The sequence below is a fragment of the Cervus elaphus genome, chromosome 31 (assembly GCF_910594005.1).
Source record: "Cervus elaphus chromosome 31, mCerEla1.1, whole genome shotgun sequence".
Classification (NCBI taxonomy): Eukaryota; Metazoa; Chordata; class Mammalia; order Artiodactyla; family Cervidae; genus Cervus; species Cervus elaphus.
This window is the reverse complement of record NC_057845.1, coordinates 41327840-41342821: the sequence shown is the minus strand read 5'-3', so window position 1 is coordinate 41342821 and position 14982 is coordinate 41327840. Positions and strand designations below refer to the sequence as shown.

Genomic DNA, 14982 nt, shown 5'->3' with positions numbered 1-14982 from the left:
TGTTCCCTTGGTATCTCTAATTTTCTTGAAGAGATCTCTAATCTTTCCCTTTCTATTGTTTTCCTCTATTTCTGCATTGATCGCTGAGGAAGGCTTTCTTATCTTTCCTTGCTATTCTTTGGAACTCTGCATTCAGATGGGTATATCTTTCCCTTTCTCCTTTGCCTTTCGCTTCTCTTCTTTTCTCAGCTGTTTGTAAGGCCTCCTCAGACAACCATTTTGCCTTTTTGCATTTCTTTTTCTTGGGGATGGTTTTGATCACTGGCTCCTGTACAATATTACAAACTTTTGTCCATAGTTCTTCAGGCACTCTGTCCATTCAGGTATGACCTAAATCTAATCCCTTGAATCTATTTGTCAGTTGCACTGTATAATCGTAAGGAATTTTATTTAGGTCATAACTGAATGACCTAGTGGTTTTCCCTACTTTCTTCAATTTAAGTCTGAAGTTTGCAATAAGGAGTTCATGATCTGAGCCACAGTTAGCTCCAGGTCTTGTTTTTGCTGACTGTATAGAGCTTCTCCATCTTTGGTTGCAAAGAATATAATCAATCTGATATCAGTATTAACTACCTGGTGAAGTCCATGTGTTGACTCATCTCTTGTTTTGCTGGAAGAGGGTGTTTGCTATGACCAGTGCATTCTCTTGGCAAAACTCTGTCAGCCTTCGTCCTGCTTCATTTTGTACTCCAAGACCAAACTTGCCTGTTACTCCAGGTATATCTTGACTTTCTACTTTTGCATTCCAGTCCTCTTGACGAAAAGGACATCTTTTTTTGGTGTTAGTTCTAGGTCTTGTAGGTCTTCATAGAAACATTCAACTTCAGCTTCTTCAGCATTAGTGGTTGGGGCATGGACTTGGATTACTGTAACACTGAATGGTTTGCCTTGCAAACCATTTCTGTCGTTTTTGAGATTACACCAAAATACTGCATTTCAGACTCTTTTGTTGACTGTGACGGCTATTCCATTTCTTCTAAGTCATTCTTGCCCACAGTAGTAGATATAATGGTCATCTGAATTAAATTCACCCATTCCTGTCCATTTTATTTCACGGAGTCCTAAAATACCGATGTTCACTCTTGCTATATCCTGTTTAACCACATCCAATATCCCTTGATTCATGGACCTAACATTCCAGGTTCCTGTGTAATATTGTTCTTTACAGCCTCAGACTTTACTTTCACTGCCAGACACATCCCCTGCTGGGTATCCTTTCTGCTTTGGCTCAGTCTCATCATTCCTTCTGGAGCTATTTCTCCGCTCTTCTCCAGTAGCATATTGGGCACCTACCGACCTGGGGGATTCATCTTTCATTGTTGTATCTTTTTGCCTTTTCACACTGTTCACGGGGGTCTCAAGGCAAAAATACTGAAGTGGTTTGCCATTCCCTTCTCCAGACGATGTTTTGTCAGAACTCTCCACCATGATCTGTCCATCTTGCATGGCCCTACACAGCATGGCTCATAGTTTCATTGAGTTAGACAAGGCTGAGACCCATGTGATCAGTTTGGTTAGTGTTCTGTGACTGTGGTTTTCATTCTGTCTGCCTTCTGATGGATGAAGATTAGAGGCTTGTGGAAGCTTCCTGATGGGAGGGACTGGCTGTGGGAGAATCTGGGTCTTGCTCTGGTAGGTGGGGCCATCCTCAGTGAATCTTTAATCCAATTTTCTGTCAATGGGCAGGGCTGTGTTTCCTCCCTATAGTTTGGCCTGAGGCCAACCTGTGGTAGGGTAATGGCAGTAATGGCAACCTCCTCCAAAAGGATTTCCGTTTAGTTCAGTCACTCAGTTGTGTCCCACTCTCTGTGACCCCATGGACTGCAGCACGCCAGGCTTCCCTGTCCATCACCTTCTCCCGGAGCTTACTCAAACTCATGTCCATTGAGTGATGGACCTGTTGGTGATGCCATCCAATCATCTCATCCTCTTTCATCCCCTTCTCCTCCCGCCTTCAGTCTTTCCCAGAATCAGGATCTTTTCCAATGAGTCACTTCTTGGCATCAGGTGGCCAAAGTATTGTAGCTTCAGCATCAGTCCTTTCAATGAATATTCAGGACTGATTTCCTTTAGGATTGACTGGTTGGATCTCCTTGCAGTGCAAGGGACTCTCAAGAGTCTTCTCCAACACCACAGTTCAAAAGCATCAGTTCTTTGGTGTTCAGCTTTCTTTATAGTCCAACTCTCACCTCCATACATGACTACTGGAAAAACCATAGCCTTGACTAGATGGGCCTTTGTTGACAAAGTAATGTCTCTGCTTTTAAACATACTGTCTAGGTTGGTCATAGCTTTTTTCCCAAGGAGCAAGCATCTTTTAATTTTATGGCTACAGTCAAAATCTGCAGTGATCTTGGAGCCCAAGAAAATAAATTCTGTCACTGTTTCCATTGTTTCCCTATCTATTTGCCATGAAGTGATGGGACTGGATGCCATGATCTTAGTTTTCTGAATGTTGAACCTCAAACCAACTTTTTCACTCTGCTCTTTCACTTTCATCAAGAGAGTCTTAAGTTCTGCTTTGCTTTCTACCTTAAGGGTGGCGTCATCTGCATATCTGAGGTTATTGTATTTCTCCCAGCAATCTTGATTCCAGCTTGTGCTTCATCCAGCCCAGCATTTCTCATGATGTACTCTGCATATAAGTTAAATAAGCCGAGTGACAATATACAGCCTTGACGTACTCCCTTCCCTATTTGGACCCAGTCTGTTGTTCCATGTCCTGTTCTAACTGTTGGTTCTTCTTTGTATTCTTGCCACCTCTTCTTAAAATCTTCTGCTTCTGTTAGGTCCATACCATTTCTGTGCTTTATTGAGCCCATCTTTGCATGAAATGTTCCCTTGGTATCTCTAATTTTCTTGAAGAGATCTCTAGTCTTTCCCATTCTGTTGGTTTCCTGTTTCTCTGTGTTGATCGCTGTGGAAGGCCTTCTTATCTCTCCTTGCTGTTATTTTAGGCCACAGCAAATTTGCGCCTCACTGCTGTCAGCGCCTCAGCCCTCATGCAGGCCACTGTTGACCGGTGCGTCCACAGGAGACCCCCAGACCGTCACAGGCAGGTCTGGTTCCGTCTCTTGTGGGTTCGCTGCTCCTTTCCCTGGGTCCCGGTATGCACAAGGTTCTGTGGTGCCCTCCAAGAGTCTGTTTCCCCAGTCCTGTGGAAGTTCTGTAATCAGATCCTGCTGACCTTCAGAGTCAGATTCCCTGGGAATTCTCAGTCCCTTTGCTGTGTCACATGTTGGGAAATCTTTTGTGGAACCTAGAACTTTCTCAACAGTGTGAGAACTTCTTTGGTATAATTTTTCTCCAGTTTGTGGATTGCCCACCCGGCGGCTCTGTGGTGGGGCTAATGGCAACGTCATCCAAGAGGACTCAGGCCACACGCCGTGCCTCCCAGGTCTGCTGCAGCCAGAACCCCTGTTCCCGCGCAGGCCACCGCTGACCCATGCCTCTGCAGGAGACCCACAAACACTCAAAGGCGGGTCTGGTTCAGTCTCTTAAGGGGTCACTGCTCCTTTACCTGGGTCCTGGTGCACACAAGGTTTTATTTGTGCCCTCCAAGTGTCTCTGGCAGGTATGAAGTTTGATTTTAAACGTGATTACGCCTCTCCTGCCGTCTTACTGCAGCTTCTCCTTTGCCCTGGCACCTGGGACATCTTTTTCTAGTGGCTTCCAGCATCCTCCTGTTGACGCTTGTTCAGCAGCTAGTTGTGAGTTGGGTGTTCTCGCAGCGGAAGAGGAGCACACGTCCTTCTGCTCCGCCCTCTTGTTCCTGCTGTTATGTGATAGGCGACTTGAATAAATACAACAATAAAGGTATCTTTCTTCACTGTTTTGTGCTCTTGGTCAGCAGTTAGCAAAGTGTGGCCCACGGGCCAAAAATCGAGCCTGCTGCCTGCTTCTGTATGCAGAGTGTGTGGGAAGACAGCCACAGCCACGCTGTTAACTTCTGTGGCCGCGTTCCGATTACCCTGGCAGAGTCAGCCAGCTGCCACAGGGACCTGCGGCCCCCGAACCACAGATATTCACTCTCCGACTCTTCACAGAAAGAGTCTGTCAGCCCTGCGCTTGGCCAGTTATTTTTAAGCCAAGACTAAGCCATCCATGGTCTCTGAGGCCAGGGCTGAGTGACTCAGACCGCCGTCTGGCTACTTGCCCTGCTGAGAAGGTCGGGCTCCATGGTGGTCATCGAGGGCGTGGGACTTGAAGGTGGAGCCGTGCCCACTGTTCACACCCATCCGGATCACAGCTCACAGGGAGAAGCCCTGGGCCTTCTGAAAGGAGAAAGATAGCATTGTGTCCTGCAGAGATTCTCAGGTTGTATGTCGGTTGAGTTTTTAATCCATGGAACTAACTCTTCAAGTGGAATCTTGTGTAAATGCCCAGTATGTGAAATTGAAGAGCAGGGTCACCCTGGGAGTGGGTGGGCTTGGGGGGCTACCATGAGAGGCCTGGAGCCCTCCTCACCCCTCTTCCTTCCTACCCGAGTGGCAGTCTGAATGGTACTTCTGCCCAACCTGGGGTGTCTTGGGGTGAAGAACCCCCCATAATGGAAACACATCTCTGTGGCTTGGGGATCTGACAAACCTGGGTTTGAATTCAGCTGCCGTCACTTATGAGCTGCATGTCCTTGGGCAAGATCTTGGTCTCTGTGTCATTTTTTTAATTAAAATGGAGATCATTATGTTTACTTATAGGTTGTGAATATTTAAAAATACTACTTTGATGCTTCTTTTACAGTGAAATTGCTTGAAAGCAATGGCTATATGTCAATATATTGCTGCCTGTCAAATTAGCACAGACTCAGTGACTTGAAAGAACACCACAAACTTTATTATGGTTCTGTGGTTCAGAGGTCCCTGAGGGTTTTCAGTGGCTGAAATCAAGGTGTCAGCAGGACTGTGTTTTGGAGGCTCTAGGGAAGAATTCTGTCCTTGCCTTTCCAGCCTCTGGAGGTAGTTCATATTCCTCGGCTCATGGCCCCTTCCTCGACATGGCCCCTTCCATGCAACATGGAGCTTGGTCTTTCTCATACTGCCCTCTCTTCCAGTTCCCTCTTCCACTTGTGATTACATTGGGCCTGCCTGGCTAATTCAGAATAATTCCCCCCGTCAGCAGCCTTAATTAACCATGGCCATGTAACCTAAATCTTCAGAGATGCCAGAGGTTAGGGTGTATACATTCTTGGAGACCCAGCCACTGTGTCCTGTCTTTATTTCCTCTTCTCTCCCACTCTTGGGAACCCTTTCCAGCAGGCTTTCTTGGCCACTGTTCCCCTGGAACTACTCTAAAGGTCACCTCCGAATTGTCAGCTCCTGGTCCCCCCCCAGCCTGCGTGTCATCAGTACTGGCTCCGTGGTCACCGCCTCCTGCTCCACTGGCTTCCAGGATGTGATTGTCCCTTGGTTCTCTCTCCACCTGACTGTCTCGTTCATTCTCTTCTGCTGTTATGTCCTCAGTCTTCCTGCCTGTGTAAGCTGGGGTGCAGGGCTTGTTTCCTAGACTTCTTTGATCAATGAGCAGTCCCTCCCAAGGTTTCAAATACCTTCCACACTGATGTGTTTTCAATGCTGTATTAGCTCTCTAGCCCACGTCTAAACTCTAGACTCCTAATTCAGCTACCTACTTAATGTCTCCCTCTGGAAAGATAAAAGATACAGCAGATTCAGTTTTCCCGAAACCAAAGTCTCATGTCCTGCCGTGTTCCCAGGCTCCTCCCTCCACATGTGTCCCCATTCTGCTTGTTCGGGGCAAAATCCCTGGACACAGCTTTATACAAAAGCCTTCTATCTAGTGTTCCTTTTGCAGACTTTTCTGACATAACAGCCATGGTGATCCTTCTGGGATCCTGTGAACCCTTTGCCCAGACCTCCAGTGACTTTGTTAAACCCAGAAAAAAAGCCGAAGTCCTTGAACTGGTCCCGAGGGCCCTGTAATCCGACCCCTCTGCTGCCTGCCCGCCTCACCTTCCATCACCCCCACCTTCACGCCCTGCCTTCCTGCCACACCGGCGCCGCTCAGCCTGCCAGGCACATCCCGGCTGCAGGACCTTTGCACCTGCTCTTGCCTTCCCGGGAAGCCTTCCTCCCCCGGACGCCCACGGCTGTGCTGTGCTAGTCAGTCAGCCGTGTCCGACTCTTTGCCTGCCAGGCTCCTGTGTCCACGGGCATTCTTCAGGTGAGGTTTCTGGAGTGGGTTGTCATGCCCACCTCCAGGGGATCTTCCCAACCCAGGGACTGAACCCAGGTCTCTCGCATTGCAGGCGGATTCTTCACCATCTGGCTTGCTCATTTCCTGAAGTCTCTAGAAGCGTGACTTTAGCAGAGTGGCTAAAATAGCACCTCTTACCCCAGACACACCCACCCTGACTTACGTCAGCATCATTCGCCTGTCTTCTTTGCATTCACCACCACTCCGACATTGTCTATTTGCAGCTTTCTTTATTTTACTCCTCTTGCCCCCAATCAAATATCTTCACTGCTGGTGTCTCTTCTGCCTTCTCAAATGCCTGTCGGTTTCTCTGGAGCATGTTCCATCAGGGCAGGGCTTTCTTTGGTTCAGTGCTCTCTCCCTGGCGCCTAGCCTGGTGTCTGGCGTGGGCGGGGTGAGTGGGGAGGGGTTGGTCAGGTGTTCGTGGGATGCATAAACAAACAGATGGATGAGCTATATGTGTGAGGGCCTCCGTCACAGGGCAGGCACTCAGACTCACAGATGAGAGCTGTAATTATGAGCGATGCATTGATTGACTTGAAGGACTAGTTCCCTGTCAGGCTGGTGTTATTCAGGGCAAGATAGCTCCTATGAATACATCATAATTGTATATTGTTTATTGCTTTAAGGCAAACCTTAGTGTTAAAATAAAAAATCTCTCTCATGCTTCTTGAGCTCTTCCTCCAGGGCCCATGGTCATAGCCAGGAAGGCAGGCTACTTCCTGGGTTGCAGAGAGGAGACAGGTGACTCCCAGGACCCCCTCTCTTCTCCTTTCTGCTGTATGGAATGTTCTCTGTCTGGGTGGGATCAGGCAGGAGGTGGTGGCTCCAGCAGGAGTGATTTGGGGGAAATACTTCTCTTGACCGGCTTGAAATCTGACAGGGTAGGGGAGGCTCGCCTGCCCGAGGCAGTGACTGGTCTGTAGTTACGTCTAGTGTTCCTTCTCAGACGCAGGGCCACAGGGTTTTCGTCCCTTCTTCCAAACATCCGTTGAGCCCGTGTGTGCCAGAAGCTTGGGTGGGTTAGGCCCTGGGATACAGGATGGATGTGGGCCCTGCTTGGGAGACCGCACAGACTGTATGGGTCAGCGGGTATCAGCCACGCGCCCAGCCTTGCTCCAAGAGCTGTGGCTGTGTCGTCTCCTTAGTACTCCAGTAGTCCTGTGAGATGTGGGGCACTTGCTTCCCTTTTACACATAAAGGAACTGAGGCCTCGGGGGGTTAAGTAACATGCTGGGGTCCCCAGCCAGCGAGCCCCAGAGCTGTCCCTCCTCACCATGCCCTTTGAAGGGTGTGGAGGGCGGGTACAGGCTCTCACCTTGATCCCGGGCTAGTTTTAGGGGTGTCTGTCCTCAGGTTACAAACAAAGAAAGTGGCTTCAAGCACCGGGAGCCTCTGCAGGATTGGGTTCATGGGGACAGGCTCACAGACGCAGCAGAGCTTGACCAGTGGACCCCACAGAGCCCAGCATGCAGACCACTGCCTGCTCGCCACTCAGAGGTTTCTAGAACACAGAACTGAAACTCACAGCCTCTACAGAGGACGAAGAACACATGCTCCCCACTGACCCCTTCCCCCTTGTCCTCGTGTAGCCAGGAGACTTGCTATACTTTCCCAGAGGGACCATCCATCAGGCGGCCACTCCCGAGGGGCTGGCCCACTCCACGCACGTGACCGTCAGCACCTACCAGAGCAGGTAAGCCCTCGCCTCTGACCTCGCGTCCCCTTCCCCGCTGGCTTCCTAGTCCTGCCGTGTCCTCCTGGGCCCCCTCCCGGGCCGTCGTGACCCCATCTCACCCAGAACACTGGGCCTTGCCCACATCCAGGCTGCCGGGATCGGGAAGACAGGCCCGGCTGGGGTGTGGCGGTGTGTCTGGGACTCCAGGCTCCCACCCCCACCCACTCACTGTCTCCATTAAAAAAGGTTTTTTATTGTGGCAGAAAAATTCACAGACTATTTTAACCATCTTTAAGTGTCCAGCTCAATGACGCTAATTACATTCACACTGTTGTGCAGCCATCCCCACTGTCCGTTTCTGAAACATTGTCATCCCCCTGAACAGAAACTCAGCATCACAGAAACCTCTGGGTCTCCGTAAGGTTTTTACAGTTCATTAAAGTCAGAAAGGATGTCTGGAACAGTGAGTCCTAGGAGCACATGTGCTGAAAACAGTTCCAATTAAAACCACCTTCCAGTTCAGCGAGCGCCTTGTCAGTGCCAGGAGCCGGGCAGCGGCCCTGCCCGGGGTTTCCCGATGGCAGCGGCCTGGCTAGTCCAGGTCCCGTTAAAAGCGCCCATCACTGGTTTATCCATCAGGAGCCCTGGGCTTTTTCGTGGTTGCAGGGATGGTAGGAGCAGGGCCGAATGGGCTTTGGGATACTCCGGTCACGGTGGGAGGAGGAGAGATGGGTGCATTCCCAGGCAGTGTGGCATGTCCCATCAGAGCTTTGCGGAGGAGTCCCTGGGAGCAGAGGGGTGCGGTTAGCTAGGCTGGGGCATCCCGGAGGCTTCAGCAAGGACTTGACCCCCAAACTGAGGGAGCCGAGGGGATGAGTCAGTGGCGGTGGGTCCGAAGGTCAGAGTGGGCCCGGACATTCCAGGCCTGAGGAACGGGGTCCTCCTAGCCTCGGAGCTGTATCTTGCATAGCAAGAGAGCAAGCATTCTTCTGCCTCCTCTTCTGGCTTTGCAGCCAGAAGTGAACCGCAGTGTTTAAGGGACAGGAGGAAATAAGCGGGGGTCTGGCTGGAAGGCAGAGCCTGTTTTACGGTTCTCTTGTGTAAAACACCTTATCACCACGGTTGGGCCCCTTGCAGAGCGAGAAGGTTTCCAAGGGCGACTGGGGGAGCCAGCAGCGGGAGCCGGGCCGCGGGGAGGCTGCAGCAGAAGCCCGTTCCGGACCGCAGCAGCTCTGGGCCCTGGGAGCGTCTGTCCTCTGGTGTCCTGTCGTCGGTCACTCAGCTGCTGCGTCTTTCCCTAGTTCTTCCTCTTTCGTTTTTCTGCAGCCATCAGCTGGTTTTCTGGCTCCCTTGGTTTTCACACCCCCGTCTTCCTTCCTCAGTTCCTGGTTTACTCACAACGCTGGCATGTCACGAGGCGTTGTCAGTTACTTCTCTGACTCCCTCCATCTCCTTGACCCTGTGAGCTTTTGCTACCACCAAGTGACTATCTCCCCGTCCCAGGGGTGAAGAACTGGTAGCTTCCCCTGGTCCCACCCACCCCTCCTGCAGTCGGCAGGGCTGGAAGAGCTGCCTGAGTTAGAGGGGATGCCTGCCGGCGGACGGTGGGCACGGTGATGCCGACTCGTGCCCGTCGGCGGGGCCGCTGCCAGAACAGGACAGTGTGACGCGAGGATGTCCTGTGCTTTGGCCCTGGGGCTCCTTAAGGCGTATGGCAGGGTGAAGATTCGGCCTTTCCCTAAGCCTTCTCAAGGGTGGCATTTAGGGCCTGCTCTCCCAGATAGTGGCATGTCGATCTGACCGATTTGTGAAGGTGAACCCCTCCGGAGGTGTTGTTTCTAAACTGCAGCCCAAGATCCAGTCTCCTAGAAGAGCGCGGAGCTCAATGTCATAGCTGCACTTTAACTCCGGGAGCTACTGCTGTGGGACTTGTACCTGGGACCCCTTGAAGGACGATACTATTTCACGCTGCTGTGAGGTCTGCGTGTGTCCTCCGGGTCTGCGTTCAAAGGTGTGAGGTTGGGTGTAGCATTTTGTCAGAAACCAGTGAGGCCACCAGGTGGGAGTGGATGCCTGGGGGAAGTGTCTGTCACGTGGCTCTTGTCCTCCTCTGCCACTTCCAGGAGGTAAGCACAAAAGTGTTAATTTTGCTTACAGAGTGAGAGGCAAAAGTCATACTGTGAATTTTCATTTTGCATGTAGCCGGCAATTTGAAATCTGCTGGTGACACAGAGGGAAGTTTTGAGCAGCTCAGAAATGTTTATAGAGGGAGCATCCCCACAGCATGTGCGTCTTACACTGACACACATTTAGGAGTGAGCGATTCTGAACACCCCAGAGAAAAAGCAGAGGAAGCTGAACACTGACGCTTGTCCTGAATGGCATTTTTGGCGTCTGGCTTCTCTCTTCTACCCCAATAAAACCATCATTAGAGTTTAACAAGTTGCAGAGTAAATTGTTTTGAAATTGTTGCTGTTGGATACTTTACTGAGAACAGTGCCCCTGTTTTTCTTTTTTAAGAAACAAAGGAAAATGTCATGTTTAACTGTTGAGATAATTGCACAGTCCAGGATCTTGCTGTTTCCCTACATATACTGCTTTTTGGATTTTTTGCACATACACATTTTTTTAGGTCCTCTAATGATTGAGAGTTCCTTTTCTGCAAAACTCTCAAGGCAGTTATGTAGTTGAAAACGTTTAAAAAAAAAAATTGTTCCTTTGAACTTCCTACTTTATGTCAGTCTGTAATTAATTCTGATATCTTTACATTTAAGATAAATCATGAATAGAGCCTAGCTTCCCACCTTTAACTTTGCACGTGAGTGTCTGAGGTGGGGAGAAAGGGAAGCCTGTGATGGATGATGCTCTTAAGTTTTTATGCTGAGTGATGTGAAATTATTGGAACTCAAGATGTCAGGGCAGGGGGATTGGTGTGGTAGTTTGTAGCTTGAGGCTTTTATAATCAGTGTTTCACTCACATTTATGTTTTCATTGTTTTGTTTTTTCTCTTTTTTTTAACTTGGCATGTGTTCCAGTTCGTGGGGAGATTTCCTTTTGGACACCATCTCGGGGCTCGTGTTTGACACTGCCAAGGCAGACGTGGCACTCCGGGCTGGCATCCCCCGGCAGCTGCTCCTGGTAAGGAGCGAGGGCAGGTGGGGAGGGAGGGGCAGCTGTGGCTCCCGCCCAGGACCCCAGAACCCTTCTCCCCACATGAGCCAAGCTTGTCTCCTGCTGGGCTGGTGGTTTGCAGACTAACGGGGTGCTGCACATTACTTGGACCAGCGGGGTATGCAGATGGCCCACTTCCTGTGTTTCAGGGCGGCAGCAGCAGGCCCTGGGAGCGCTGAGTGGATAGGTGGCTGAGTAACTCATGTGGCTCAGAAACTATAGCCTCAGCACATGTGCGGTCCCAGGTTAGGAGAGACCAACGGGAGCCTGGCCTCCGTGTGTTCCCTGGCTTTCCTGTCCATCCTGATTTTACCCTGTTGGCAGGTTTTGAGATGATGGGTGCATTAGGGCTGAGTTGAGCAAAGGTGCCTTCATGGTCTGAAGCGGTCACTTCAGACAGTGATTTTTTTCTTCAAAAGGCAAGGCCAAGACTGCACCATATTCCCAGGGAGCCCTCTTTCTAGGCAAAATGCTAAAAATTGATCTTTTTTTTTTTTTTTGCAAACGGTAGGCAGCTACAGAGGAACAGTGGTTAAGAGGACATAAAGGGATGCTGTCCTTAAGGGAGTGGCGTGGATCCGTGTCTGTCCTGGGTTGGTGGTGCCCACTGCACCCCTCTGGAGACGGGGCCTGGGCAGGAAGGTGGCTGGAGTCTGGGCCAGGACTCACTTTTGTGTTTCCAGCAGGTGGAAACCACAGCTGTTGCAACAAGAAGATTAAGTGGCTTTCTGAGGATGCTTGCAGACCGGCTGGAGGGCACCAAAGAACTGCCTTCAGCAGACATGAAGAAGGATTTTGCCGTGAACAGACTCCCACCTTACTGTACGGGGGACGGAGCAGAGCTTGTGACACCAGGTGGCGCTTGCCGTCTCTTCTAGGGGGTCAGGGGCTAATGTGGGGTATTTTGATGCTTTTCTAGGTGTGCACTTCTTTGAGTTGGCGGGACGTATGAAGCATTTCAGGGTGAACGTGAGCCTGTCCTTAAGTGTGTTAAGGTTGGACAGAACACGCTGCTTGATGGGGAATGAGAACCGTGTGGTTTGGGGTGAGGAGTATGTATTTATGGCCGCTCTGCAATTCATCATCTGCAGGAAGTTTCAAGAACTTGAACACTGCAATAATCTTGTTGGAAATTAGCTCAGGGATGGGTAAAACGTTGCCATCAGCAGGTGAACTATAAGAATTCACAGGCTCATCACAGACCTTCCTCAAGTCCCAGGTGACTACTTGTGACAGGTTTAAGTTACAGATGATGTGGATAGACTTCTGGGCGGATGGTGATACCAGTGTTCTGGGGCACAGACTGCACCATGCTCCTGTAGTCGATCAGAGCTGGGTTTATTGACTTGTAACAGGGGAGAGAGCACGCCGCTGGGGACTGCAGACATCTCAGTAAAAGGAGAGCAGGAAAGGATTTCTAGGATTTGGGTTTGAGTTAGGTGATTTCAGGAGGGTTCAGGAAGTCGGGCTTTGCTCTGGGTTGGATGCTGTTGGGAAACAGAGATTCTCGGATTGGGTCTCCTGTAAATCCTAGTTGTGGTTGGTCGCAGGAGGAGTGAAGTGAGGATGGAGTGACCACTGGTAAAGCAGCAGCAGGCCCTCAGGCCAGCCAGGAGAGGGGCACGTGTGGTCACTCAAGTTTTCTAAAAGCCTTATCCATCGCCAGTGGAGGACCAGCGAGACACACAATCTACAAGGTCCCTTCTAACATTCATTCTATGTACATTTTTATTGTAGTCTGAGGCGGGGAGGAGTTTAGAATGTTTTTGATGCATCTGCTCAAAACAGCAATTTTCCCAGCACATAGTTTAATCTTTAGCAGAACAGTTCAGTTCTGAGTATCAGCTTATGTCCCAGGATATTTCATCTGAAGTTTCCCTTGTCTTAGCCCTTATTGCCAATATTAAGTTCCCTCAACTCTGTCTCCAACCAGATCACCCTGTCAGGCTGGTCTGTCTGTAGTGGCTGCTTTTTCACTAAGTTAAATCCAATCTAGGAAAGAGAGTTGTTTCTGTGCACGTTATTAGGTGGCTTTTTTTTTTTTAATGACACAGCGCTTGACCTCCCTAGACTGAATAATTCGCCGTGGTCACTGGAGGGCTGGTGCACTTGGAGCTCAGGAAGTCCTTTCAGAGTCCACATGTGGAGGCGGCCAGGGATAGAAACTGGAGCCGTGAGAGCGCTCCGTGCAGAAGGCGGGGTGGCCCAGTCTGTGCTGTGATAGTGTGCGCTCCCCAGGTACCGGTGATGGCCCTTTGATGAACTTACAAACGTCTGTTGTTACTTATCTGATTGACATCTGTCTTCAGTGTAAGAATGTGGTCCACTGGGATGTAAGCGGTATTTTTAACATCACTGTGAACGTCTGAGTTGGAGCAGATGCCCCATGTTTGGATTCACCTGCACATTAACTAATTTCCCCAAACAGTTGCTCCTGCAAACAAGTTTGAGCCTGCTTTCTCTCTGGGTTTCCTAGGTGGACAGTTCCCGGGGTTGGACAGCACAGTGAGGCTGCAGTTTAGAGACCACGTGGTCCTCACCGTAGGACCCGATCAGGACCCGTCCGTGAGTATCCAGAAGGGAAGAGGGTTCCACTCAAGGCGTTTCCGTCGCAGGCCTCAGGTTATCAGGCTGACAGGTGGCCCTGCCCGCCTCCTCTGGGAATCTTCCTCCTCACAGTTGGGTCCCATCGCTCTAGATCAGATTATACCCAGATCTCACTGCTCTGGTTCCCAAGTTTCCTGCCTGTTGGGCATTTGAGGGTTTGTCCTTAGCCCCACAGAACTGTGCTTCTTCCCCTAGTGATTAATGTCTGGTCTCTGCCTCCTAATTAGGGCTAGGTTGCCTTTGCCAAATTCTCAGTATAGGTTTCTGGTCTTGCTCTGGGGTGGGACTTCTGCCTTTATGAAAGTGCCCCTCACAGCCCTAAAGCCCTTGGGAGTTCTCCCACGCCTGCTGGCTTCACCCTGGTCCTCCTGCTCAGCTTTCTTGGGAGGGGCCCGTGAATGACTGGTGAGGTTGGGAGTCAGGGGCACCTAGATGTCTCCATAACCAGACTGTTCTAGCCATCAGGGCCAAACCCTGTGAAAACTTAATATATAACATATATGGAAACCTTGAGATTATATATTCCCACAGCCTCATTTAAAAGGAAAAAAAAAAAAAGCTAGTTATTTTGATAATCAGTTAGTTTGAGGCATTTATTCTATATTTTAGGTCAGTGTTTGATCCTCATCTAAGAAGTGATAAGGAATGACCCAAGGTGCTGGAAGAGACAGTAAACTTCTCTGTAGGGCGGATACAGAGGGAGGGGAAGCCTACGATAAGTGGAAGGAAGGTTTTTGTAGATCACATGGCTGATATTTAGAATTAATATTTACTCTGTGGTGTTCATAAATTGAAAATTTATGTATACCTAGGAATATTAAATTTTTTCTGATGCACAAAGAGTGCAGGTATGGTTAAATGAAGAAACTTGAATGTTTCATTGGTAAGTTGAAATAGAAATGGTTTTTTCATTAAAGTTTCTGAAGGAGCTGTTATCTTTTGAAAAAATGACTTACAAGTGCTTATTTGCTACATACAGATAGTAATCTATGAGAACTATAAAAAAAACTCATTATACATTGTATTTATGTATCTACATGTTTACATCTCAACTTTTTGCCAGGAAGATTCTTTAGTATTCAATAAATTTCACTTAAGCACTGAGGCATTGAGATTTTTCTTGGTATTGCCCTATATTACTGGAAAAGCCTCCTAGCATCCCAGTGGGCAGTATTTTGTTGTTGACAGCTTTTTTTTGTTTTCTTGAAGGATGAAACTCGAGAGAAGATGGTTTATGTCTATCATTCCTTAAAGAACAGGAGAGAGACACACATGATGGGAAATGAGGAAACAGAGGTTTGTTCCAGCCCAAAATG

At 49.3% G+C, this 14982-nt stretch overlaps 1 protein-coding gene across 4 annotated transcripts in view; it reads left to right on the top strand.

The window, feature by feature from the left end:
* The window catches only part of RIOX2 (ribosomal oxygenase 2), a 32425-nt gene that overhangs the window by 16331 nt on the left and 1112 nt on the right, over positions 1-14982 (top strand). For 2 of the 4 annotated variants that reach the window (XM_043892635.1, XM_043892633.1), the window contains exons 5-9: positions 7803-7906; positions 10924-11026; positions 11746-11914; positions 13536-13624; positions 14876-14962. In XM_043892635.1, coding sequence (XP_043748570.1) covers positions 7803-7906; positions 10924-11026; positions 11746-11914; positions 13536-13624; positions 14876-14962 — 552 coding nt within the window. Of the gene's footprint in view, positions 1-7802; positions 7907-10923; positions 11027-11742; positions 11915-13535; positions 13625-14875; positions 14963-14982 lie in introns of all 4 variants that reach the window. The other 2 variants (XM_043892634.1, XM_043892632.1) reach the window with 1 other exon arrangement.